This window comes from Natrix helvetica (assembly GCF_964273705.1).
Source record: "Natrix helvetica genome assembly, chromosome: Z".
Taxonomy (NCBI): Eukaryota; Metazoa; Chordata; class Lepidosauria; order Squamata; family Natricidae; genus Natrix; species Natrix helvetica.
Genome location: NC_138554.1, coordinates 129,217,861 through 129,243,566, shown reverse-complemented (window position 1 = coordinate 129,243,566; position 25,706 = coordinate 129,217,861). Strand labels below are relative to the sequence as shown.

Here is a 25,706-nt window from a genome sequence, read left to right as displayed (position 1 = left end):
AAAAAGGGTTCATGTCAAAACCTTTTTTCTCCCTCAATCTTGTTAACTTTGAACAGGCAGTCAGCAGCACTGAGATGTAAAGTCATATTACAAATTACTTACCTAGCCCTCTTAGTTCCGACAATATTTATAATTCGATACATTCAGCAATTGCCAGATAGTTATAAAATAATAGCTGAATTTGGGGATGAGTTGGGGTAAAATTGAGAAGAACACACACTACTGGAAAGGCTATAGGGCTGCAGCAGCATCTCACTATCTGGGATTTGTTCCTGTCTTATACTGATAGCCCTTGACTAACACCCACAATGTGTATTAGGACTTTCATTGCTAAGCAAGGCAGTTGTTGAATGAGTCACGGTCACCTTTTTTTTGACATGGTTGTTGAGCAAATCACTACAGTTGTCTCTGTTCTCTCACTGTTTGCTTGTCGAAAGCTGATTGGGAAGCTCTCAAATGGCAATCAAATGACCCTGGGATGTTGCAACCATCATAAATACATGCAAAATGCCTGAAGTTTGATCATGTGACCATGGGGATGGCATGTAAGTGAAGACTGGTTATAAGGCACTTTTTTCAGTACCATTATAAGTTCAAATGCTTATTAAACAAATGGTTGTAAGTTGAGGACTATCTATATCAGCAGGGCAGTTGACCTTCACGGAGCCTCAAGATCAGGCTGGGGTTAATAAATGTGCAGCTATCTTCCAGGAAAAACTAGGGAGAAGGGCACACTTCCTGATTGGAGCACTGACCAGTAGTCACAGTGAGTGGGGGGTATTACTGGAAAGAAACACAGCCATTGAAACATCTTAAGACCCTATTGATGTCTAAGACTTTGTCTAACCTAAGCCTATATGTTGTAATAAGATTACAAATTATAATGAGGTGTTAGGTTTTTTTTTGTCATATAAAAATGGTTTCCAATCCATCTTTTATTTTAAAAAAAGATTGTCATTGTGCTTAGTCAGTGTAAGATGACTAAACTTAAATTTAGGCTAATACTTGGAAAGACTAAATTTAAAGGCTAGACTAGAAAACTAAAACAATCCTAGAAAAAAAGCAATGGCAACATAAAATTATGTTGCATGGCTTTTTTTTTTTTTTTGCTGCTGCTCTTGAGTGATAACCTGCTAATATTCCCACATTGTTATTTATTTTTCATCTTGTTATTTAAAAAAAAAAACCTAAAAATTTAATCACAGTTAATTCTTTCCACATTTTGGCTCTTCATCAACTTTTAAGAAATGGATCCAGCAAGAAGAAAAACTCAATTCAAGAAAAACAATCAATTTTCAATTTGAAAAACACTGGAAAAGAACACTGGAAAAATAAAATATTGAAAAAGGAAATATAGAAAGACAGTTATATCAAATCAAAAAAGCATTAGGAGTATGCAGAATTATGCTTTTTATTTTGACTTTTATAAGAGGGTGCATTCTTTAAGAAAACTAGCTTTTTCATTCCGGGGGCAATGAAAGGAAGAAAATACTAATTAATTAAAAAAGCGTTCAGCATATATAGACCAGCTTTAGCACAATAGCTAAAGAGAGACAACACTCTGAAGAATTTATGGAACCTGCTTCCAGGAATATATGCCTGATTTCTGATTTTAAAGCAAATTGCTGTTCCAAAGATATTAACTGGTTTTAGACTAACCATCTAGAACAGGGGTGTCAAACGTGGCCCACGGGCCGGATGCATTATGCGCTGGCCATGGATACGCCTGGTTTAGCAAAGGGGGGGAAACTTCATGATACGTCACGTGATGACTCCATGATGATACAAATTTGACACCCGATCTAGAATCTGGAGATTTCGAACACAGATCGTTCTCATTTAGTAATCACAACTGGGAATTGCAATTCCATTATTAAGTAAAGAACTTGTTTAGTAAAACTGGTGACTGTGCTTATGATCTTACTTCAGCTTTCTTTTGTTTTAAAGACTTGCAAAGGTTTTAAATGTGAGAATTGGCTGCAAAGTTACTTTTTCAACAATTTTGTAACTGTGAAAAAGGCAGTATATTAATGAGGACCACCTGTATGTGAATACACTCTCCCAGAATTCTTACTGGCTGACCAGGAAATCTGGGAATAATAGTCAAATGCATTTAAAGCCCAGCATCTTGAAAAATATTACTTTAGCTCATCACTATGCCTTATTTCCATTCAGGACCATCAGAATATTTTAATATGGTTGTGTTGTAAAAGTCATTGACATCAAAAACATGAAATATGCTGAATATTCTAAAGCAAAGTATTTTAGACTCATTCCTTGTAGAGACAATGCAGAGACATAGTATAACGGAGGAGGCACCCTAAAACTGAAAATAATTGAGTTACTATTATTCTGGCTGAAATATCATAATAAATATTAATCTAAAAATGAAACTACTCATGGAAATTATTTGTTTTGGGATCCACTGCTGGCCCTAGGCACAAAGGTTGATCATTGTTCTTTTCAAGCATTGTAAAAGCGCAATCTAATGAAACAAGTTGTGTTGGACGTTGCAAACCCAACACATCTCAAAACAGAAGACTTTTGTTATGGCTACACTGATGGACCCTCTCTTCATAAAGAAGAGATTGGATTTTTTTTGTTGAGATCCCATGGCCAAGGCATTAAAAACAAATAGAAATCTAATAAAATCGGACAACATTATGGAGAGGTGGCAGGGACGTCGCTCAGTAAGTGCTTTAGTCTTATTTTACAGAAATCCACAGAAGCTAACAAAAAGGAAAGCATTGGGAATAGTCAAAATGCATTACAAGGGATATAAAAAAGGTACACAATAAATAGTATTAAAGCCAACATATGAGAAAACTGATAAATAGCTTGTTTGTGATGGAAAGCCAATGCTATGTACATATGACCCTTCTAGGTCCTAAAGACCAAGCAAATTCATGGTTTCTATCAAATGATATTGCAAATATAAGCAGCAGGCTTCTCTACAGGTAGTCCTCCTTTAGCGACTGTCCTGCTTAGTGACTGTTCACAATTACAATGGTAATGAAAAACTTTGTGACCAGTCCTCCCATTTAAGAGCTTCATAGGTCAGTGAAGCAAAGGAAAGCTGAAGATCATAAAATCATGTTTCACTTAAGAGACTATTTTGCTTAATGACCAAGTTGCTGGTCCCAATTATGGTTGCTAAAAAGGACTACCTGCATAGAATTTACTCCAATGAGATTCAAGATTCTGCAAAAGGACAACAACTGTAGCAATTTCTAAATATATAGTCTTTGGAACCAATTTTGTTAAAAGAAACATTTCTTCAACAGATGAGACTAGTTGCTGCATGATTTGATGACTTTCCAGAGGTTTAAACCAAATCTGGATGGTGACTATTAAATTATTACAGGTATTTGCAGCATACAGAGTTTGGGAATGCGGGAATTAATAGACGAAAAAGGGTTCCATCATAACCAACTTCTAAAAGCAAGTACAAAAGATAGCTGTCATTAGGCTGGAAATCCCTCTATCTTGAGATACAGATAAAGTGGAATACAAACTCTACACATTAGAAAATAGCGCAATGAATGTACCCAGGGACATGCTCCATAGTTTTTCCGTAGGCACCTAGATGACTTATATCACCGAGGTTTCTGTATGAGAAGAAAACTGTGTGGCTGAATTGCGATGCAACTGGGGTCCACTTTCTGAGTCATTTGGAAAAACAGAAGACCTGTGAACTTTGTAATCGCGGCTCATTCTTTCATTCAGACACCAGCTTTTCCATTTTCTTTTCAGCTCTCCTCGAACCTAAAATCAAAGCAGAAACCAACATGGAATTTATCAGGGCTGGGATTAATTCACTGTTGGATATGCAATAAGCAACACAAGAGAATATATGTAGCTCATAGTTGAAATATGGTGTCCTTGGTGCTCTCTGGGCTTTTCTTGCAGACGTTTCAGTGCCAGGGGCGGGCTTCAAAAATTTCAGCAATGGGTTCTCTGCCCGGTTGCTGGGTGGGCGTTTTAGCAGTTCGGACAAATGGATGAGGCATGAGGCAGCTGAGGTAAATGAACAGCACTTTATTCGCAAATAGCAACTGAAAACTATGTATAGAGTAAGTTCAGCACCTTTCCTGCTTGACAGCTATTTATACGGAGCTGTCAAGCAGGGTGGCCAATAGGAGTGACCCTGGCAGTCCGCGCTCAGCCAAGCCGGGTCTTAACCAATCAGGAACGGCTTAGCTGTTGCCGGCCACCAAGTCATAAGTCGAGGACTTAGCAGTCCTTCACCCCTAGCGAGGACGCATACACGTAGGTTGAACATGCGTGTTTGCTCAAGTAGGCGGGTCAGCATCCGACCCGTCCAGAATGCCTCAGTTGCAGAGGTGTCGACGGCGGAGTAAGAGGTGCCCGTGGAAGCTCCTCCCTGAAGTGAGTGGAGCTCCAGGTGATGCCATCTTGGCCTACCCCCGAAGGCGGATCCAACAAACCAGGTAGGCCAGCACAAGAGGGCGCGTCCACCGAGGGCAGAACAGGGTCTGGCTGCCAGTAGCTGGCGAAAGGACCTGCGAGGCCTGATTGGCCTAGATCAGTGGTCGGCAAGCCGCGGCTCGCGAGCCACAAGCGGCTCTTTACACATTTTAATGCGGCTCTTCTGTGTGCCGGATTATTATCCTCCCTAATCATTGTGGATCGAAAAGAAAAAAGGGAAAGGGGCGCTTGTTTTGAAGCACCCGCTCCCCTCACTCCTCTCGGGCACTTCAAAACAAGCGCCCCTTTCCCTTTTTTCTTTTCGACCCACAATGATTAGGGAGGATCATGAAGTCGGGCGGGGACGAGAAGGAGGCAGAAAAAGAAACGCAGGCTAAGGAGCTTCCCCCCGCCCCCTCCCAGCAAAAATCTAACCGGGGAGCCGGGCAGTAGCAAATTAGCCAATCATGCGAGGAAAGCGAGGTCTGACCGGGTGGGCAGCGAAACTCCAGGGCTCTCTGTTCTAATTCCCCGTGAAAACTGTTGCATCTGAAGCGTTTGCTCTACTGTTTGAACCTTTAAGCGTCCCTTTCCCTTTTTTCTTTTCAACCCACAATGATTAGGGAGGATCCTGAAGTCGGGCGGTGCCTCCTCGCTTCTCGTCCCCGCCCGACTTCAGGATCCTCCCTAATCATTGTGGGTTGAAAAGAAAAAAGGGAAAGGGACGCTTAAAGGTTCAAACAGTAGAGCAAACGCTTCAGAGGCAACAGTTTTCACGGGGAATTAGAACAGAGAGCCCTGGAGTTTCGCTGCCCACCCGGTCAGACCTCGCTTTCCTCGCATGATTGGCTAATTTGCTACTGCCCGGCTCCCCGGTTAGATTTTTGCTGGGAGGGGGCAGGGGGAAGCTCCTTAGCCTCCGTCTCTTTTTCTCCCTCCTCGCTTCTTGGGGCTCCACCAATGGGGGAGCAAGGCCCAGCACCAGGCTTTGGGCTAACACAGGGGTCTGCAAAGTTGGCTGTTTTAAGACTGGTGGACTTCAATTCTCAGAATTCTGGGAATTGAAGTCCACCAGTCTTAAGAGCCAATTTTGCAGATCCCTGGGCTAATATGATTGATGCCCTTGGTGGACTTCAATTCTCAGAATTCTGGGAGTTGAAGTCCACAAGTCTTCAAGCTGTCAGGTTTGAAGACCCCTGGGTTTTTTTTTTCCTAAAGGGTTAGGGGTGCAAGGATCTTGTAACTTGACAGCTTTAAGACTTGCGTGCTTCAAATGCCAGAGTTTATTGAAACTAAAAACAGTGTACCATCCTATGTATTTTCGGTTTAAAAAATGTGGCTCTCAAAATAAATTTCAATCGTGGTTTTGGCGAGATTTGGCTCAGTTGAAAAAAAAGGTTGCCCACCACTGGCCTAGATCAACAAAGTGGGGAAACTCAGGGGGGAGCGTCTACGGTTGGAGGAACAACTTGGAGCGGTTGCCGGAAGGCGGCAGCAGGGTAGGAGAGGCCTGGCTGTGTGAAGGCCTCAAACGGAAGTGCATTTGTTGTGGCCAAAAGAGCCTTGGCGGAGCAGTGGCTGGGCTCAGCGGGCCGGTTGGAGTGCAGGCCTCTGGTGGTAGTCAATGCCTCCACTCGGTGCCATCTGTGAGGGCGACCCTGTAAGAGCAGGGACCGGTTACTGTGGTGACGGTGGCAGGCACCCACCTCGGGTCTCCTGAGAAGCTGCTAGCTCAGACCAAGTGCCCCACCCCAAAAGCACGGGGAGGGGCACCCAGGTTGCTAGACTGTTTCCCTGAGTAGAGCGGATGCATTCTGTCCAGGGGGGTTCGCAGGCGCCGGCCCATCAGTAGCTCAGCAGGGCTTTTGTTGTTGATAGGGCAAGGGGTGGAGTGCTGACCTAGAAGGTAAGCAGCCACCCTTGCCGGTCAGTCACCATGTTCCATCCTGCCCAATGCCTCTTTGGCCGAGTGGACGGCTCGTTCCGCCTGGCCATTGCAGGCCGGATGGTAGGGGTGGTAGGCGCGTGACGGATTCCCTGCATGGCCAGGAACTACTGAAGGGTTTTGGACGAAAACTGCGGTCCATTGTCGGACACGAGAATATCCGACAACCAGTGCGTTGCAAAGCTCAAATAGTACTTTCTGCGGTGGTGGAGGACATAAGCATGAGTTCCACCCAGCGAGAGTAAGAGTCCATGACCACCAGGAACACCTGGCCATGGAAGGACCTGCAAAATCCACGTGGAGCCTCAATCATGCCCCCCTAGAAACCTCCCACTCTTGGGAGGCCACCCAGGCTGCTATCTCTTCATCCATGTGGGGCCACCAGACATAACTGCGAGCCAAAGCCTTCATGTGCACTATGCACAGGTGGTCCCCATGGAGACGGTCAAGCACCTGGCGGCGGAGGGGGGGAATGATGACTCTATCCCCCCAAAGCAAGCACCCACCATGGATGGACAGCTCCAGCTGGTGGGTTTTAAAGGGGCGGAACTCCTTGGGGACCTTGCCCAACGGCCAGCCCCTCAGGAACCACGAAAAGACCTAGGAGAGGACTAGGTCAGCCTTGGTATGGACTGCCACGTCCGAGGCCATCAGTGGCAGGTCGAGGGAGGCGATGGACAACACAGACAAAGAGGCCACCGGTGTCGGGTCAGTGCCAGGCAGGGGGCAGCGGCTGAGGGCATCAGCATGCCCCAGCTGCTTGCCAGGACGGTACTGCAGCATATATGAATACGCTGCCAGGAACTCCGTCCAATGGGTCATCTGAGGAGAGAGGATGGGCGGGGTCGGTCGGTCACCGGCCAGAAGTCCAAGGAGAGGCTTGTGGTCAGTGAATAGCGTAAAATGCAGACAGTATAGGTAGTCATGGAATTTTCTAATCCCGGACACAGTAGCCAGAGCCTCCTTGTCAATCTGGCTGTAGTTCCTCTCTGCTGGAGAGAGTGTTAAGGAATAAAAAGCCCCGGGGGCCTCTGAGCCATTGGGAAGAACATGACTCAGAACCGCCCCCAGGTCAACAGAGGAGGCGTCACATGCCAGCGGCAGCTTGTCACTATTTTGGACTAAGATAGCTGCTGATGTAAGCAGTTTTGACAGCCGCAAACGCATGCGCTTCGCAGCTTCCCCAGCACCAGGCCGCAGATCAGTCGAGCAACTGATGCAGTGGCTTGACTAGTGATGCCTTATGCGGAAAAAATGGTGCGTAAAAGTTTTACTTGTGGTGGCCAATAGGAGCGACCCTGGCAGGCCACGCTCAGCAAGCCACGTCTAAACCAATCAGGTGCGGCTTGGCTGTTGCCGGCCGCCAGGTCGTAAGTCGAGAACTTAGCAGGTGTGGTCATGGCAGGCGTGGCCTAGTCGGCTTCCTGCACCACAGCGGGGAGGTTTTCGCCTTCACCAGGCTCCAGTGGCTTTTCCCAACCCTTGGGAGGGTGAAAACTACATCCCCTGGGCTACGGAGGTCCTCCAGAGGCTGGAAGTGGGCCTGTGTCCAGCCTTCCGGATTTAGAAGATTAGGCGAAGGAATGAGGCGAGACGATTCTGAGGAGAACTAGAACGCTCAGTTATAACAGGCTCAGTTATAACTATGTACAGAGAGATTCAGCACCTTCAGCGGGGCTTTTGTTGTCGATGGGGCAAGGGGTGGAGTGCTGACCTAGAAGGTAAGCGACCACCCTTGCCGGCCAATTGCCCCGCTCCATCCTGCCTAATGCCTCTTTGGCCGAATGGACGGCACGTTCCACCCGGCCATTGCATGCAGGGTGGTAGGGGGCAGTGGGCGCATGGCGGATGCCCTGCATGGCCAAGAATTGTTGGAAGGCTGTAGATGCGAACTGCGTCCCGTTGTCGGACACTAGGACGTCCGGCAGTCCGTGTGTAGCAGAAATACGTTGTAAGGCCCTAATGGTACTCTCTGCTATGGTGGACGCCATGAGGACTAGCTCCACCCAATGAGAGTACGCATCTACGGCCACCAAGAAAACCTGGCCATAGAAAGGGCCCGCAAAGTCTACATGGACCCTAGACCAAGGTCCTCTGGGGGTCTCCCATTGCTGGGCAGGTGCCGCAGGCGGGTTGTGACAGCTGGCACACAGAGCAACCCGTCACCCAGGCCGCTATTTCGTCGTCCAGGTGAGGCCACCAGACATAGCTGCGCGCCAATGCCTTCATATGCGCTATGCCCCGGTGGTCCCCGTGGAGACGAGTAAGCACCTGGTGGCGAAGGGGAAGGGGGATGATGACCCTATCGCCCCAGAATAGGCACCCGCTATGGATGGCCAGCTCATGCTGGTGGGATTTGAATGGGCAAAACTCCTCCGACACTCTGCCCAAAGGCCAGCCTGTCAGAACCCAGGAGACCACCTGAGAGAGAACAGGGTCGGCCTTGGTGTGGGTTGCCACGTCCGAGGCTGTCAGCGGAAGGCCGAGGGAAGCTATGGACAAGATAGACAGAGAGGGCACTGGAGAAGGGTCAGTGTCAGGAAGGGGTAGCGGCTCAGGGCATCAGCATGCCCAAGCTGCTTGTCAGGACGGTATAGCAGCGTATACGAATACGCTGCAAGGAACTCCGTCCAGCGGGTCATCCTAGTAGGATGGGAGGGGTAGGTCGGCCACCGGCCAGAAGCCCAAGGAGAGGCTTGTGGTCTGTGTAAAGTGTAAAATGCCGACCGTAGAGATAGGCGCCTGGCACTGCCCGCAAATGGGCCACCTGGTTGAAATCGTCAGGCTCGTCCAAGGGTACGAGTTCGTCGATCAGTCAGGTGCGGTTGGGCGGAGGTGGCAACTGGTTCCTGAACATCTCTGCCGTGGACTGTTCAGAGAGCTCCGCAGCTCTGGCCTCCTCCACAGCTTGCTGGAGGGTTATCTCCGGCCAAGCCAGGAGTCTCCGCTTGAGGCGGGGGTCCTTGATGCCACACACAAACTGCTCGACCAGCGAGTCGTCCAGGTCGGCGAATTTGCACTGTATGGCGGCTATCCTCAAGGACTGAAGGAACTGGCTGACGGATTTTTCAGGCTTCTGCACGCATTGCCGGAACGCATAGCACCTTGCGATCCTAGAAGGTGTTGGTGCATAGTGGTTTTTTAGTTTGGCAATGAGTGTGTCCCAGTCCAGGGTGTGGACGGGAAGAGGAGAAGCAAGAGCCCTGGCTGAGTTAAACATAGCCGGGCCGCAACAACTGAGGAAAAAGGACGGTCTTACCTGAACGTCCATTTTTGGGGGATGAGAGGGAGGGGTCACATGTGGGTTTTAACACAGCCTGATTGGTCCATAGACTGAGAGAAAGTTGATAAAGGCTCCTGCCTTCCCTTTACTTCCCAGTTTCCACGAAGACGAAGGTACAGCATCTGCAAAAGGAAGCACAAGAAGACCCAGGAGCCAACCCTGCCCTCCCCCGGCCCTATGCTATCTAGGGCGGGAAAGTGACCCCTCCCTCTCATCCCCCGAAAATGGACGTTCAGGTAAAACCAACGTCCTTTTTCCGGTGGATTCGAGGGAGGGGTCACCCGTGGGACATACCCAAGCTAAGTCCCAGGGAGGGAAGACTAGGGCCCCGGGGGAGGATCTACCACCTCCCTCTGTAGGACCCTACGCCCGAAGGACGCCTCTGCGGAGGCAAAGGCATCCAAACGGTAATGGCGAATGAACGGGGTCGGGGAAGCCCAAGTGGCAGCCCTACAGATGTCTTCAAAGGGAGCTCTGGTGGCCCACGCTGCAGTGGTGGCCGCACCCTGAGTTGAACGGGCCGTGATTCCCGAAGGGGGAGCCCGATCTGAAGCCTCATAGGCTACCACAATGGCCTGACGAATCCACCGTCCTATGGTAGCCGAGGACACCCTAGCTCCTAGAGACCCCAGCTGAAAGGAAATGAAAAGGGCCTCAGATCTCCGCACCCCTGCCGTCCTCCTGAGATATATGCATAAGGTGCGGCGGACATCTAAACCGTGCCAAAGACGTTCCCTTTCATGGGAAGGGGCCGGGCAAAAATGAGGGAGAATGATTTCCTGAGCCCTATGGAACGGGGTATTCACCTTTGGGAGAAAGGAGGGATCAAGACGGAGGACCACCCTATCTAGGTGAAAGATGCAAAGGTCGTCCCTGGAAGACAGGGCGCCCAGTTCTGAGATGCGTCTAGCCGATGTGATGGCGACCAGAAACGCCACTTATAGTGTCAGCAGTCGCAGGTGCACTGACCTGATGGGCTCAAAAGGGAAACCTGTAAGGGCCCTGAGGGAGATCCCAGGTGGGAAACCTGTGGATAGGAGGGGGCCTGATGTTTGCCGCCCCCTTCAGAAAACGTTTGATGAGAGGGGAATGTGAGAGGGAAAGAGCACCCTCCCCCTTCAGAACCGTGGCCAGGGCAGCTACCTGCCTGTGCAGGGTATTAGGCGCCAAGCCGCCCTCCAGACCTAGTCTAGGACGTTAGCCACTGAGGCTCTGGTGGGATTTAGGCCTTATGGGCTGCACCACCTAACGAAGGCCGACCAGGTGGAATTGTATATCCTGGTGGTGGAAGGCTGCCTAGCGGCCTCCAAGCTCTCAATAACCTTGGCGGACAGGTGGGCTCCCTTCAGGAGCTGCCACTCAAGTGCCAGGCGGTCAGGTGGAGCCACTGGGGTTCCGGATGTATCAGGACCCCTGGCACAAGACAACCTCCTCCTGAGGAATCCTCCATGGCTGGGACACTGAGAGAAGCATCAGGTCCGCAAACCATGGTCTCCTGGGCCAATAGGGAGCCAGGAGGATGACATGAGCCCCTTCTGACACTACCTTCCTGATGGTCCCTGGGATAAGGGGAATGGGAGGGAAAGCATAAAGAAGGCCCCATGGCCATCTGCTCCAGAGCGCATCCGTCCCCTCCGCCGACCGGCACTCGAAACGGGAGAAGAATCTCGAGAGCTGTGCATTGCGTGGCATGGCAAACAGGTCCACCAGCGGTGTGCCAAATCTCTGACAAATCTTCCGGAACAGCTGTGACTGGAGACTCCATTCGCTGTTGTCGAGGGTCGCTCGGCTCAGCCAGACCACCTGATGATTGGACTCCCTGGAAATGTGTTCGGACACCACGGACTATAGATGTTTCTCCGCCCACGCACCCAGTTTCAATGCCTCTAGCCAGAGGGCTCGGGAGTGCGTGACCCCTGTCAGTAGATGTGGGTCTTCGTGGCTACATTGTCCGTCAGAAGCAATACGTGATGTCCTTGTACAGCCACCTTGAAGTGTTGCAGGGCCAGACGAGCCGCCTTCAGCTCCAACCAATTGATGTTGTGGCGGAGATCTGATGCGGACCAACGACCCTGCGCCATCCTGGACTCCATCAGCGCCCCCCAGCCGAACAGGCTGGCGTCTGTAGTCATCATCATTCTGTCCGGTTCCCAAAACGTGTTGCCACGACTCAGGGCAGGAGATAGCCACCACAGGAGGGATGCTCGGACTGATGGAGGAAGCTGAAGAGACCTCAGGGAGTTGCTCATCCTTCTCCTCTGGTATGGGATCAAGGCCCACTGCAGGGGCCGAAGATGGAGTCGGGCCCACGGGACCACGCCGATGCAGGAGACCATCTTGCCAAGTAGCTGAGGCAAGGTTAGGATGAAAACTGACCGACTTCTGCGCACCCTGAGTACTAGCTGTCGGAGACTGGTGAGCCTGTCTGGGGAGAGCTGGACCATCCCCGTCCCTGAATCTATAACTGTCCCTAAGTATGTGTGTGGACGGGGTGAGATGACTTTTGGAGAAGTTGACAGAAAACCCTAGGGACTGAAGACATCTGATGGTGAACTGGAGGTCGTGCGTGGCCTGGGGAAAGGATTTTGCCTGAACCAATACATCGTCTAGGTAGCATTGGAGTCTCACCGGTCTCGAGCGCAGGTGAGCCACCAATGCCGCCAGGACCTTTGTGAAAGTGCAGGGCGCCGAGGCCAGCCCGAAGGGAAGAGTGAAGAGTATTGAAGAGTATTGAAAGTGAAGATGTCCGTGGGAAAACCGTAGGTATTTGCGGTGGGCTGGCAGGATGGGAATGTGGAGGTAGGCCTCGGTCAGGTTGATCGAGGCCATGTAATCCCCCCGCCTGACGCCCTGTAGGATTGACCTGAGGGAAGACATTTTGAAACGTCTGTAAAGGAGGTAATGATTGAGATGCTTGAGATCTAGAATCGCCCTCCAGCCCCCCGAGCTCTTCGGAACCACAAATAAGTTGGAATAGTGGCCTAACCTGCGCTCCGTGGGTGGAACGGGTTCGACCGCCTGAATCTCGAGGAGATGTGCTACTGCGACATCCATGAGGCGTCGTCGCTCCGGGTCCCGAGAGGGGTTGAACGTTCTGAATAAGGTTGGTGGGTTGGAGAGAAATTCCAGTCTCAGGCCGTACCGAACGGTGGCCCTGACCCAAGCGTCGGTGGTGATTTTGTCCCACTGATCCGCATAGTTTACCAGACGGCCGCCTATGGGAAGGCCCGGGTTCGAGTCCCCTCTGCGGAAGGGGCGGCCGCCCCACCCCTCACGAAAGGGCCGCTGTTCTGACCCTGGAACCTGTTACGGTCCTGGTAATAGCGACGGGAGAACTGCCTATCTGATCTGAAGGAAGGGTATCTTTGCTGATGATCCTGTTCCGGAGCCCTGTAAAAGGGTCTACGGTAAGGAGTGGGTCTGGACTCTGCCTATTTTACATTAGAAGGGAGGACCTTCTTTTTATCTTTATTTTCTAGCAGAATGGGATCCAGAGCGTCCCCAAAAAGATTGGGGCCCGCAAAGGGGGCCGCCGCCAGACTCCACTTGGCCTTATTGTTCATCTGCCAGTTGTGAAGCCACAACAGGCGACGGGAGGTGACCGAAGTGGCCAGGGCACTAGAGGCGAATTTCACTGCGTCCAGGGTGGCATCGGCCGAAAATTGAGAGGCCGCTAAGATCTTAGTTATGTCCTGATGGAGACGCTCATCCTGAATCGGAGTGCGCTCCTACAATTTGTGCAACCACATAACAGTTAAAATAGGAGGCCGCAGCTGCCGCTTTAACCGCCCAGGCGGATACATTAAAGTTCTTCCTTAGGGTAAGCTCCGCCTTGTCCTCCGGCTTCATCTTATCCGCTGCATCTCCAGAGACTACAGGAGGAGACCAAAGCGGTTATGGGGTGTCTACCTTGGGAAGCTGCAATGCCTTAGCAAAAGTTTGCTCCACGTTATAAAAATGACGGTCATTGCTGCCTGGGCTGGAGAAGTTAGAAGGGCGTGCCCACTGATTTTGGACTGCCTCTAGGAACAAAGGTGGTGCAGGGATCTCTGCCTTATTAGTGGCTGTGTTGGAAATCATAGCCATGTCAGGATCCCTGGGAGGGGGCAACCGTGGGGTCTCCAGTACCAATTTTAGTGGTCTTACAAGCCTTGTGTAGCAGAGGCTTAAACATGGCTGGGGGAAGCAAGGCCGAAGAAGAGGGTTCATCCGGAGGAGCTGAATCCTCGTCCTCCGAAAACCCCATGTCATTATAATTGTCCTCCCCTTGGGTAGAAGCTTCACTCACAACTGATGGGGGAGAAGCCCTAGAGAAATGGCGCCCCAGAGATCTACTAGAGTGGGAAGCCCTGTCTCTCTGAGCTATGCCTTGAGTGATGGCAGCCGAGATGAGCCTCTTAATGCTCTCTGGCAAGAGTTCCAAATCCTCAAGGTCATCCTGGAGGGGATCAGGATTTTGAGGGGCCAGTCGTGGAGCAGATGGGAAGGATCTGGAGGAACCTTCCAAAGGGTCTTCCTCCCCCCCATAGGTGTCAGAGAGGCTGGGGGGGAAGGGGATCTAGGTTGTCTGAAACCCCTGGTAGATTCAGGGGATCCTGAGGGAGAAGATGGACTGAATCCCCTAGGGGAAGAACCAGGTTGGGCTGAAGCAGGCCTAACCGGAGACCTAGATCTAGGCCTAGATGCGGGTCCCTGAGCCTGCTTTTCTGCCCTAGCCACCACCCTCTCCAAAGCTTTCTGTCTCCTTTGCTCATCTCTGGTGGAGGCCCTGGAAGAGCACTGGGAGATCTTTGGGTGGGATGAAGCAGCCCTGGTTCTGGGTCTGCTCAATTGGGCTGCTCCCCCCTCCATAGGAGCACCTTCAGGGTCCTGAGGAAGATCTGCCTCCTGTACATTCACCACTCACGTGTCTTCACTTCACAATGAATACAGCTGGGCAACAGGTAAGGTTTACTGGCTGCTGACTCTCCACGTAATAAGGCACAGCAGCTCTAATTCTCACTGGAGGCTTGTGAATCAGCGCACGAGGCGCGAATCAAAATGGCCGCCCGCAACACTGAGACACAAAGAAAACAAAATGGCCACCCGTACTTTTTCAAAATGGCCGCCCGTATTATTCAGTGGTCTGAAAAGCCAATTAAGACCACGAGGAGGCTCCCAGATGGAAGGAAAACCTCCTCTTTCCAGCCCAACCCTCTTGCAGCAATCGCCGCGGCTCTTTTAAAACACCGCGGCTTTCCGTCTTTTTTACTGCGGAGGCTCCTCTGTATTTACAAGCCTCCGCAAGCCTCAAAACACGCGTGCGCCCCTTTAAGAGGACTGGGACAGCGCGGAACAGAATTTTGCCGCTCCAGCGGCAGCGGGCAGCTAAAGGGGCTGTTTGCGCGCTTCTAAAAGCGCCGGAACGGCCAGCGGGCATCCCCCTGCTGCAACAAGTTGAATCCAACACCCCCGCACCCCGGGGATCGGTTCGGACCCAATGGCACGCGGGGGAGAGGAGAGGCTGCCCCACGGGGCCCTCCCCCAACCGCTCAGACAGGGAAACTGTCTCTGGGCCGCAGCCTGTAATTTGGAATTTAGAATGTCCAATTAATCAAATCAATTACCAGTAATAATAAAATAATCCTACCAGATGAAGAAAAAACACAGTACTAGGACCGAAAGACTGAGAGGATACTGGGAAGTAAAGGGAAGGCAGGAGACTTTATCAACTTTCTCTCTGTCTATGGACCAATCAGGCTGTGTTAAAACCCACGTGTGAACCCCTCCCTCGAATCCACCGGAAAAAAATGCATTTTTGGTCGGTTGGTATGTTGCGGTTCCTGTTGGCTATTAAAAAGCACTCGAATCGCTCCAGGAACCCGGCCCAGGATTCATCGGCGGTTCCGAACGGAGCGAACGGAGGCATAGACGCCATGGTAGCGTTGTGTGAGGGAAAGAACAAAAGAAAAATTGCTTTTCAGTAAGGAATTGTCCTCTCCTTGTTGCAATGTTCTGAGGTGGATGTCTGTGGCCTCAGTATCCCACCTTCGTCGCCAGTTTAGAAGATTAGGCGAAGGAATGAGGTGAGGCGATTCTGAGGAGAACTAGAACGCTTTATTGCAACAGGCTCAGTTATAACTATGTACAGAGAGATTCAGCACCTTCCCTGCTTGACTGTTATTTATATGGGAGCTGTCAAGCAGGGCAGCCAATCAGAACGGTCTGACAGCCCGCGCTCAGCCAAGACGCGTCTTAGCCAATCAGGCGCGGCTTGGCTGTTGCCAGCTGCCAGGTCATATGTCGAGGACAGAACACCGGAACTTCCTGGAGGCCTGTTTTTTCCCTCCCTGAGCCTCTGCACAGGCCCTACACTTACCTTGGTTCCAAAACGGGCCACATGGAGACTCCTGGGAGCGAAGGGGCAGGGCCTGCTGCGAGTGGGATTTGGAGGTTCTTTGAACTAGCCATGACGTTAGCTATGGTTTCTCCCAAACCCAGGCTAACCCATAGCAACCCACCATTGTTTCAGTCTGGTGATGTTACCACGTTTGGGTAATGAAATGTCTGCAAGAAGACCACCAAGCTCAGAGAGCACCAAGGGTCCCTCATACACAAGAAGGTGAGATAAAATGAAAAAGGAATTATACGAAGGGTCACACCTTTAATAAAACTGCGTTATAGTTATTTTTTTTTAAAAAAATACAACTTGTTATGCTATGTACTGAAATTTCTTGACAGTTTACAATATGCTGTGCTATAATTGGAGTGCTGAGAAAAGAATAAAGAATAAAAAAATAGAAACCTCATTTATTCAAAACATTTCAAATCTAAAGGTGTTAAAGTGGTAGGGGAAAAAAAACCAATCAAATTGATTTGGGACCAAGTCTGAGGGGGGAAAAAGGGGGGGAGCTATACTATCAACAATAGGGACGTGTTTCTGTAGCTGCCATGAAAACTGAAGTCAAGATACTTTTTATCTCTTTGCTTTTAACTTCTAAGCAAAGATTTTGAAGCAAACAGGAAAAATTTAATTACATACTGAAAATTAGGCATGCTTATTTGAAACTAAATCTCTCTCAGTTCAGGAACTTTTAGTTCCAAATTTTGGGTTAGTGCCAAATCAAAACCCAGCAACTTAAAGGCAGATTAAAGGTATCTGAAAATATCTGAAAGTTATTCACTCAGTAACTCCCAGCAGAAAAAGACAGTTGTTAACTGATTAAAAACTTGCAGGGTATCACTATATTTACTTTTTGGAGTTGCTGAATCTAATTAATGTTCACTAGAAACAGTAACACTTAAACTAAAGCTTAAATGTTTTGGATACATCCTACCAAAGCAAAAAAGGATCCAGATGTTTTTTTGGGGGGAATCAAAGATAACTGAGGAAGAGGCCCGCAGAAGGGAAGGTGGGTAGATGCTTCCATAATGTCACAAGCATGAGCTTATAAAATTTCAACAAATCATCTGGCACTCTCCTTATTTTACCTTAGACATTTACAATCCTATTTACTAAAGAACTCAATTTTCCCCTTCACCAGCCATCAAAGAATGAAGTCCACAAATGGCTGTTTCAAGTTTGGGTTGGTGTTTGAGTTGGGTTGCAAAAATACAATGTTTCCCGCCAGAGTCATAGGATATAACACCTCTCCTGCTTTGCATTTCCCTCTTTCCTGGAGAAACTCGCACTATTCCAGTTAGCTGAATGGCTGGATTTAAAACATGCTATAGTTTTTGCAGTGTTTAAAACAAAGTTCCATCTACTCTTACTTAAAGGGATCCCCTTGCCCAGATGGCCCTTTCTCACTCCTACCTCCATATACTGGAAAGTGAATATTAAGGTTCAGTCAACAGCTGAACAACAGCATAATTGCCTGAAATATTATCACTGCCCCCAATCTTATCCCAAGAAGATATAAACTTACTTCACTGTTCAGAAAGCAGTACAGGATTGCAACAACCAGTCCCTGCAAGGGCAAAATATTAACAAGTTAAAACACAGTAATAAAATTAAATCAGAATTATTTTAAGAAGAAAACTTGCTCAGCTAGTACCTGAAAAGAACCCAGGCATAATTCAAAAACTATCTGGTAGTAGTTAGAAACGCCAAAGACCGCAAAAACCACATAGTGAACGCCAAAGAGTGGAATCAGAAGCAACGTTGATTTTGCAAGTCTCCTTAAAAGTAAACACATAAAATAAGTCCATTAGGATATGTCAGAGCTCCTTTTATTTGTGTTTTGCCAACAGGAATCTCTATCAAGAGATATACAGGGAATTGCATTTCACTCACTTGTATTGTGATTGCTCATTGCCTCCCACATCTGGCGATCTTAACTTCTGCAGCAGAATTCTTATTATGCTAATGAAAATGATAAAATTTACCTATGAAAGAATTAAGAGAGGCATTTATAATTGTATCATAATGTAAATGCAGTTATATACGTATATATAAGAATACTGCAAGTAATATTACTATTGGATTGTACTTGAATATAGATTAAAAAGTAAAGAGTGATAAATATATGGAGCGTTATGGTACAACTATGAAAATAATGGCCTACAACATTATGTAAAAGAGTCTATACTGTATGACTACGAAAATAATGGCTATAATCAGGATATAACACTACGCATATTTAAAAAGGACTTGATTTAGTCGGTACACCATCATTGCAAAACTGGAAATTTAATGTACTATAAAAGAAAGTGTATAATAAAAACATTTTTAAAAAAATATATCATAATGCATAGTTTTCCCAACCGTTCACTGATAACTTAAATCCTGTAATGATGTTCAGAAGAAGAAAAAACTTACTGCTGTGTTTCTCAACCTTGGCAACTTTAAGATAGATGGACTTCAACTCCCAGAATTCCCAGCCCAAATTCTAGAAGTTGAAATTCATCTATTTTAAAGTTGCAAAGATGAAAAATATTGCCTTAATATGTAGATTAAGATGTACTCACAGTTAAATATAGAAAGAATTACATTTTGGTGTATCTAACACTATATATTAGAAGTTAAATATATACATCCAATTGAAAGAATATAATTTATTCTTATGTTCATCCACTTAGAATAAATTCACAGGGAATTCAGGGATGCTTATCTTGGGGGAGGGGATCAAAATTGGGCTGAATTCTAAGAGTTGATCACCTAGCAACCACCAACCTCTCCATGAATATTCAGTTTTTAATATAAAGACATTGCAAGATAATTAAAGAGAGGGAAAAGATATTTAATAACTTTATCCTCCTGAATCTTTTAAAAATATTAATTGGCCTTTAGGTAGGGTTTTATGAAATGAAATCATAAAAGCGAGACAGACAGACCTCTGAATAAATACACCTATTCATTCGTCTGTCTCAGAATTATATTATTTCCTTAAATTAGGAGCTATAATAAGATTCTATTTTGGTCCTTTACTAAAGTCCCATTTCCATCATTTCTACCACCATATTGTTGTCATTAACACTAGTATTACATGTCATAAGCCAGTTTAGTGGCTAAGGTACCAGGCTAAAAACAAAGTCAGTTCAAGTCCCATCTTTCCCATCTGAAAGCCAGCTGGATGACCTCTCTTGGCCCAACTCACCTCACAAAGTTGCTTTTGTAGAGAAAGGTGTATTGGATAGGTTTATCGACTTGAATTATTTGTAAAAATAACAAAGTCAGGATGAAACAAACAAGTAAATAATTCTACACAGGTCAATTTACAATGATTTGTTTAGCAACCATTTGAAGTTACAACGGCACTGAAAAAGTGACTTACAACCAACCCTCATACTTATGAACCTCTGTGGTAAAGTAAACAAAATCAGGGCATTTGGCAACTGGCATAAAAAACTAGTGTGAAAAATTACATTAACATAATTCATTCCCAATGCTGAATTTACTTACTAAAATGGAAATTAGGATTGGTACTCGTATAATCCACCAAGGAGCATTATGCTCATTTGTATCCCAGCAACTGTTTAAAAAAAGGAAAAATAATGAATCTAATTCTTTCAGCAAGGATACATAATAAATAAACATAATAAATCCTGTGTCATTGTACCATAATTATTGCTTAACTCTAGCACAATTGTGAGGAAATTTGAAAATAGAAAAAGCAGAGGGGACTACAATATAATTGTAGGTCAGAAACAAGTATTATTTTTAGACTGTTATGAGAATAGATAGATGGGAGAGGAGTTGCAGTGGTACCAGGACAACAATCTATATAATGAACACATTGCCAGTCTCCTCTCTGGACACTAGTTTGAAGGAGGAAGATGAGCTGGTCCCTGGCACCTCTGGGCAGTGAGCCCAAGGGTTGTTAGAGATGCACACCAGGGAGCAGAGGCCCCAGCTTGACAGAGTAATTGTGTTTGGAACAACTGGATGGGCAGCTGTCTGAGCCTGAGCACAGAGAGTCACAGCTGCAACAAGTTGTTAGCCTGGAAGCTCCAAGTAGAGAGTGAGAGCAACTGCCAGTGGCCAGCAAGGAAAAGGAAGTGGAGTCAACTCCTCCCTCTTATCCAAGGATATGCAGGGCTGAGAGGTGACAGACCAACAGTGATACTCGCAAGGCGGCAGCCTTACCAATCATAAGGGGCTGTACTAGCGATAACTATTTAAGCTTGACCAAAAATAATGTGTTTGGTTGCCTTGCTTCATGTTCGGTTTCCTGTGTTTCTTGCCTTTGGACTTGTGTTTGGATCTTGACTTGACGCATGGAGCTTGTGTCTTGCTTTGTGGATTAATTCTAGCCTTGGACTCTTGCCTTGCTGTGTTATATCCAGAGTTCTCCCTCTTTTGCACTGGAGCCCTGGATAGGGAAGGCGTTGCATGGCATTGTTGGCACCTGGATACCCATTGGGTGATATCCAAGTCCATTTTGGGCCACCACGCATAGCTGCGTCCCAAACTACAGGTGAAACTCAAAAAATTAGAATATTGTGCAAAAGTTCATTTATTTCAGTAATGCAACTTAAAGGGTGAAACTAATATATGAGATAAGACTCATTACATGCAAAGCAAGATAGCTGTGATTTGTCATAATTGTGATGATTATGGCGCACAGCTCATGAAAACCCCAAATCCTCAGAAAACCTCAGAAAATTAGAATATTACATGCAGTCAATAAAACAAGGATTGTACATAGAACAATATCTGACCTCTGAAAACTATAAGCATGCATATGTACTCAGTACTTGGTTTGGGCCCCTTTTGCAGCAATTACTGCCTCAATGTGGCATGGCATGGAAGCTATCAGCCTGTGGCACTGCTGAGGTGTTATGGAAGACCAGGATGCTTCAATAGCAGCCTTCAGCTCTTCTTCATTGTTCGGTCTCATGTGTCTCATCTTTCTCTTGGCAATTCCCCATAGATTCTCTATGGGGTTCAGGTCAGGCGAGTTTGCTGGCCAATCAAGCACAGTAATCCCACGGTCATTGAACCAGGTTTTGGTGCTTTTGGCAGTGTGGGCAGCTGGAAAATGAAGTCAGCATCCCCATAAAGCTCATCTGTGGAAGGAAGCACGAAGTGCTCCAAAATCTCCTGGTAGACGGCTGCGTTGACCCTGGACTTAATGAAGCACAGTGGTCCAAAATCCTGTTACTCAGTGGTCCAAAGTCCTCTTTTCTGATGAGAGCAACTTTTGCATCTCATTTGGAAACCAAGGACCCAGAGTATGGAGGAAGAATGAAGAGGACAATCAAGCACAGTAATCCCACGGTCATTGAACCAGGTTTTGGTGCTTTTGGCAAAAGTTGCTCTCATCAGAAAAGAGGACTTTGGTACATATGCATGCTCATACTTTTCAGAGGTCCGATATTGTTTTATGTACAATCTTTGTTTCATTGATTGCATGTAATATTCTAATTTTCTGAGATGGTGGATTTGGGGTTTTCATGAGCTGTACGCCATAATCATCACAATTATGACAAATCACGGCTTGAACTATCTTGCTTTGCATGTAATGAGTCTTATCTCATATATTAGTTTCACCTTTTAAATTGCATTACTGAAATAAATGAATTTTTGCACAATATTCTAATTTTTTGAGTTTCACTTGTATGCCTGGGTGTCCTTTGTAAGATAGCCGAAGGCTGAGTAAGGACTCGGACTGAGGCAACTTTAACAGCATTTATTAAAACAGGTTAACAGTAACTACAAAACAGACGAGGTTCAGCACATTCCCTGCTTGACAGCTATTTATACGGAGCTGTCAAGCAGGGCAGCCAATGGAAACAGCCTGAACAGCCCGCGCTCAGCCAAGCCGCTTCTTAGCCAATCAGGCACAACTTGGCTGTTGCTAGCTGTCAGGCAAGAATAGAACATCCTTCATGTAATGTGGTCAAGACAAGTTGTCGGAACAGGGCTTGGACAACTACTCTGCTCCCCACAGGAAGCAACCCCACTGTGGAGAGTTCATGTTGCCGTGCTTTGAAGGGGCGGTATTCTGGGTCCACTGTTCCTAGGGGCCATCCCCTCTACTAAGGTCTGAGCAACAGATGTGAGAGACATCCTAAGATAACCTTAAAACAACCCTTTATCGAAGCAACAGCAACAAAACAAGTAGAACAACTTCAGCACCACGCTCTGCTTGATAGCTCTTTACACTCCTTTTGTTGTGAGAAATCGAGGACTTGGCACCGGTTGTAGGTCAAGGAGTTTCAGCTGGTTGCAAGTCGGGGACCTTACACTCCTTCCCTCCTGGATGGCACATGCGTAGTTGTCTAGGTAGGTGGGAGAACATCGGCTCTACCCTGAGCACTTTAATCCAGGGGCGGCAGCTGAAGAGGTAGGATGCACTGGCTCTTGTTCCTCCCTGGCCCGGGGCTGGATGGTACGAGGTTGTTAAGGCATGCTGGATTCCCAGGCTGGCCAGGAATGCCTGGAACCTGGCCGCTGTGAACTGTGGCCCATTGTCAGACACCACGGGGTCTGGCAGGCCATGGGTTGCAAAGATCTTTTGCAACCCCTGATGGTAACATCAGTGGTGGTGGATGCCATGAGTACCAGCTCCACCTACTTGGTTGGCCATGGAACGGTCCTGCAAAGTCCACATGGACTGTTAACCAGGGTCCCCAGGACATTTCCCATTCCCAGACTGGTGCAGCGGGAGGCACCGGTCCTGGCAAGGCCAGCAGTTTGTTACAAAGGCGGTGATGGCCTCGTCCAACTTAGGCCACCAAACATAGCTGCAGGAGAGTGCTTTCATCTGTGCTATGCCTGGGTGGTTCAAGTGCAGATGGCCCAGGACTTGGGCATGTAATGCCGGCACCACCACCTGGTTTCCCCACAGCAGGCACCCTTGCAGGACTGACAGTTCCAGCTGCCATTGTTTTTATGGCTGGAACTCGGCAGCCAACTTGCCTAGTGGCCATCCCTTGCGAACCCAGGGCAGGACCTGGGCGGTGACGGGGTCAATCTGCAAATGGTGGGCTTTGTCAGAAGCCGAGGTGCATATGTTTAGTTCCTCAATGGAAAGGATGGAGGAAGGGGTGGGGTCCTGTGCTATTGTGGGTAAGGGGCAGCGACTCAACACGTCAGCATGGCAGAGCTGTTTCCCTGGGCAATAGAGGAGCTTGTAGAAGTACACAGCGAGGAATTCTGTCCACTGTGACATGCACAGGGACAGAATGGAAGGTATTGGGTGGTCACCGGCCAAAAGCCCAAGGAGCGACTTATAGTCAATGATTAACTTGAATGGCCTCCCATAAAGATAAAGATTATCCTGTAAAGATAATCATGGAATCGTTTGAATCTGGAAACTGCAGCCAGAGTCTCCTTTTCAATATGGCAGTAGTTTCTCTCTGTTTTAGAGAGGGTATGGGAGAAATAGGCGATGGGGGCATCAGTGCCATTGGGGAACGCATGGCTGAAGGGGGAGGGATCACATGCTAATGTCAGCGGCAGGCTGTCTTTGTATTGCACAAGGACAGCCGCTGACATGAGCATGGATTTGACAGCCGTGAATGCATGCGCCTCACAGCTGTCCCATTGCCAGGCTGCCGAGCCATGGAGCAATTGATGTAATGGCTCGGCTAGTGATGCCTTATGGGGAAGGAAGGAGGTGTAAAAATTTAAAAGGCCTAGGAACGCCTGCAGCTCCGTTTTATTGATTGGAGTGGAGGTGTTTCTCATGGCCGCTATTTTGGAAGGGGTTGGGTGCAATCCCTGGGCATCAATAAGGAAGCCCAAAAACTCCACCTGGGGAACTCATCGAAATGCTTAGAACAGTTCTCATACATTTCAGGGAATCTAGTCTCAAATTGAAAAGCAGCAAATGCTGCATTGGAGTTCCCCAGGTGGAGTTTTTTGGCTTCCTTATTGATGCCCAGGGATTGCACCCAACCCCTTCCAAAATAGCACAGATCCTAAAGGGCTTAATGGGAATGACGATGGGAGTTTCTTATTTTGAGTGGTTGACAGATTCAAGGATGCCCTGCGCAATGAGCTTGTCGAATTCAGCATTTACCTTGAGCCCCAGCGCGAAAGGCAACCCAGTGGACTTTTAGGCGGATCAGGGCAATTTGGGGATCTAGATTAAGGCTGATCGGGGGGGATCCTCTATAGTTACCGACAGATCCGTCAAACACATCAGCAAATTCTCGGGTGACGTCCTCCACAGTGAGGTCCCCCAGGGGAAGTAGCGTCGATGCCTGATAGGCCAAGCGCAGCGAACCAGTCCAACCCCAGGAGTGTAGGTAGGGGTTGGCAACAATGATCAAAGGCAGCTGGCCACAGAAGGCAGCATATTCAATCAGGATGTTCAGGCTGCCCAGGATGGAAATTAAATGGCCCTGGTAGTTGTGGAGGCTCATCGTGGCTTCTTGCAGCTGGGCTTTCGAGACAGCTGGAACGGGGCAGCAGAGGGTACTCCAGGAGATGATTGATCTGGAGGATCCATATCAATCTCCATTTGGCACATAGCTTCCTCAATGTGGAGATCTTGGTTCTGTCAGATGAGCGGGAAGAAGTGCTGCTGACAGAGACTGCAGGGCATTGTTAACTCTGGTGACAATGCAGCAGTCATCCTTCTGTTGCGCGCCCTGCGTTCCGGCCGTGTTGTAGCTGAACAGAAGACAGCTGGACTCCAGGAGTGCAGGCATGCCTGGCAAACGTGGGCCAAATGCCCTTTCTTGCCACAGCACCGGCAGGTGGCATTTTTCAATTGGAATGCAGCCCGGGAATGGGCACTGCCTCAGCCCAGGCATCCTGCCTGAGGTGATCTGGTGGGAACAGAGGCGCACCGGGCTGAAGTAGATTTGAGGTGAATAATTTGTTAGTCATCGGGGTCTTTTTGAGGCTCAGGGGGCTCCTGGTCGACCACCTGGAACGCTTTGGCTGCCGGTAATGAGAGCTGCTGGCACCTCTGGATCTTAGCCGTGGACTTGTCAGACATTTTGGCTGCTCTGGCTTTGTCCACAGCTATTTGAAGAGCTATTTGGAATGTGCCAGTAATTGCCGCTGAAGGTGAGTATCTGTCATGCTGCAGACAAACTGTTCCAGGAGTGAGTCCTCAAAGTCGTGGAATTCGCAGTGGATAGCAGCTATCGATAGGGAAGCCAGATATTAGCTCACCGTTTCTCCATCCTTCTGAAGGCATTGCCGGAATGAATGGCATCTGGCAATGCAGGAAGGGACTGGGGAATAATGGTTTTGTAGCTTTAATAGCAGAATGCCCCACTGTATTGAATGCACCAGCAAGGGAGTGGCAAGTGCCAGCGCGGTGGCAAACATCTTGGGTCCACAGTTGAGGAAAAATCCTCTCTCTCGATCTGAGGACAGTTCATGGAAGGTGTTCGCTAATAAAAAAACATTCAAACCACTCCAGGAACCCGTCCCATGCTTCAGTGGTAGAGCAAAAAGGAGTGAAATGCATAAAAGCCGCCACTCTTAGGCTGAGATGTGAGGAAGATGGCTAAGGGGGAAAAAAATTCCTTCTTTATTCAAAGTTGTTTAGGCTCCTCGTGATCCCACCCTCGTCACCAGTATTAAGTTCTGAGCAACAGATGTGAGAGATAACCGTAAAACATTCCTTTATTGAAGCAACAGCAAGAAAGCAACTAGAACAA

At 47.9% G+C, this 25,706-nt stretch overlaps 1 protein-coding gene across 2 annotated transcripts in view; it reads right to left on the bottom strand.

Moving 5' to 3' along the window:
• Positions 1–851: 851 nt before the first annotated feature.
• The window catches only part of VIPR2 (vasoactive intestinal peptide receptor 2), a 129,939-nt gene continuing 105,084 nt past the window's right edge, over positions 852–25,706 (bottom strand). For both annotated transcript variants that reach the window (XM_081932275.1, XM_081932276.1), the window contains 5 exons: positions 19,540–19,609; positions 17,932–18,023; positions 17,693–17,816; positions 17,564–17,605; positions 852–3,765 (listed from right to left, as the gene is read on the bottom strand). In XM_081932275.1, the coding sequence (XP_081788401.1) occupies positions 3,592–3,765; positions 17,564–17,605; positions 17,693–17,816; positions 17,932–18,023; positions 19,540–19,609 (502 nt within the window). In that variant the 3' untranslated portion in view covers positions 852–3,591. The remainder of the gene's footprint in view (positions 3,766–17,563; positions 17,606–17,692; positions 17,817–17,931; positions 18,024–19,539; positions 19,610–25,706) is intronic.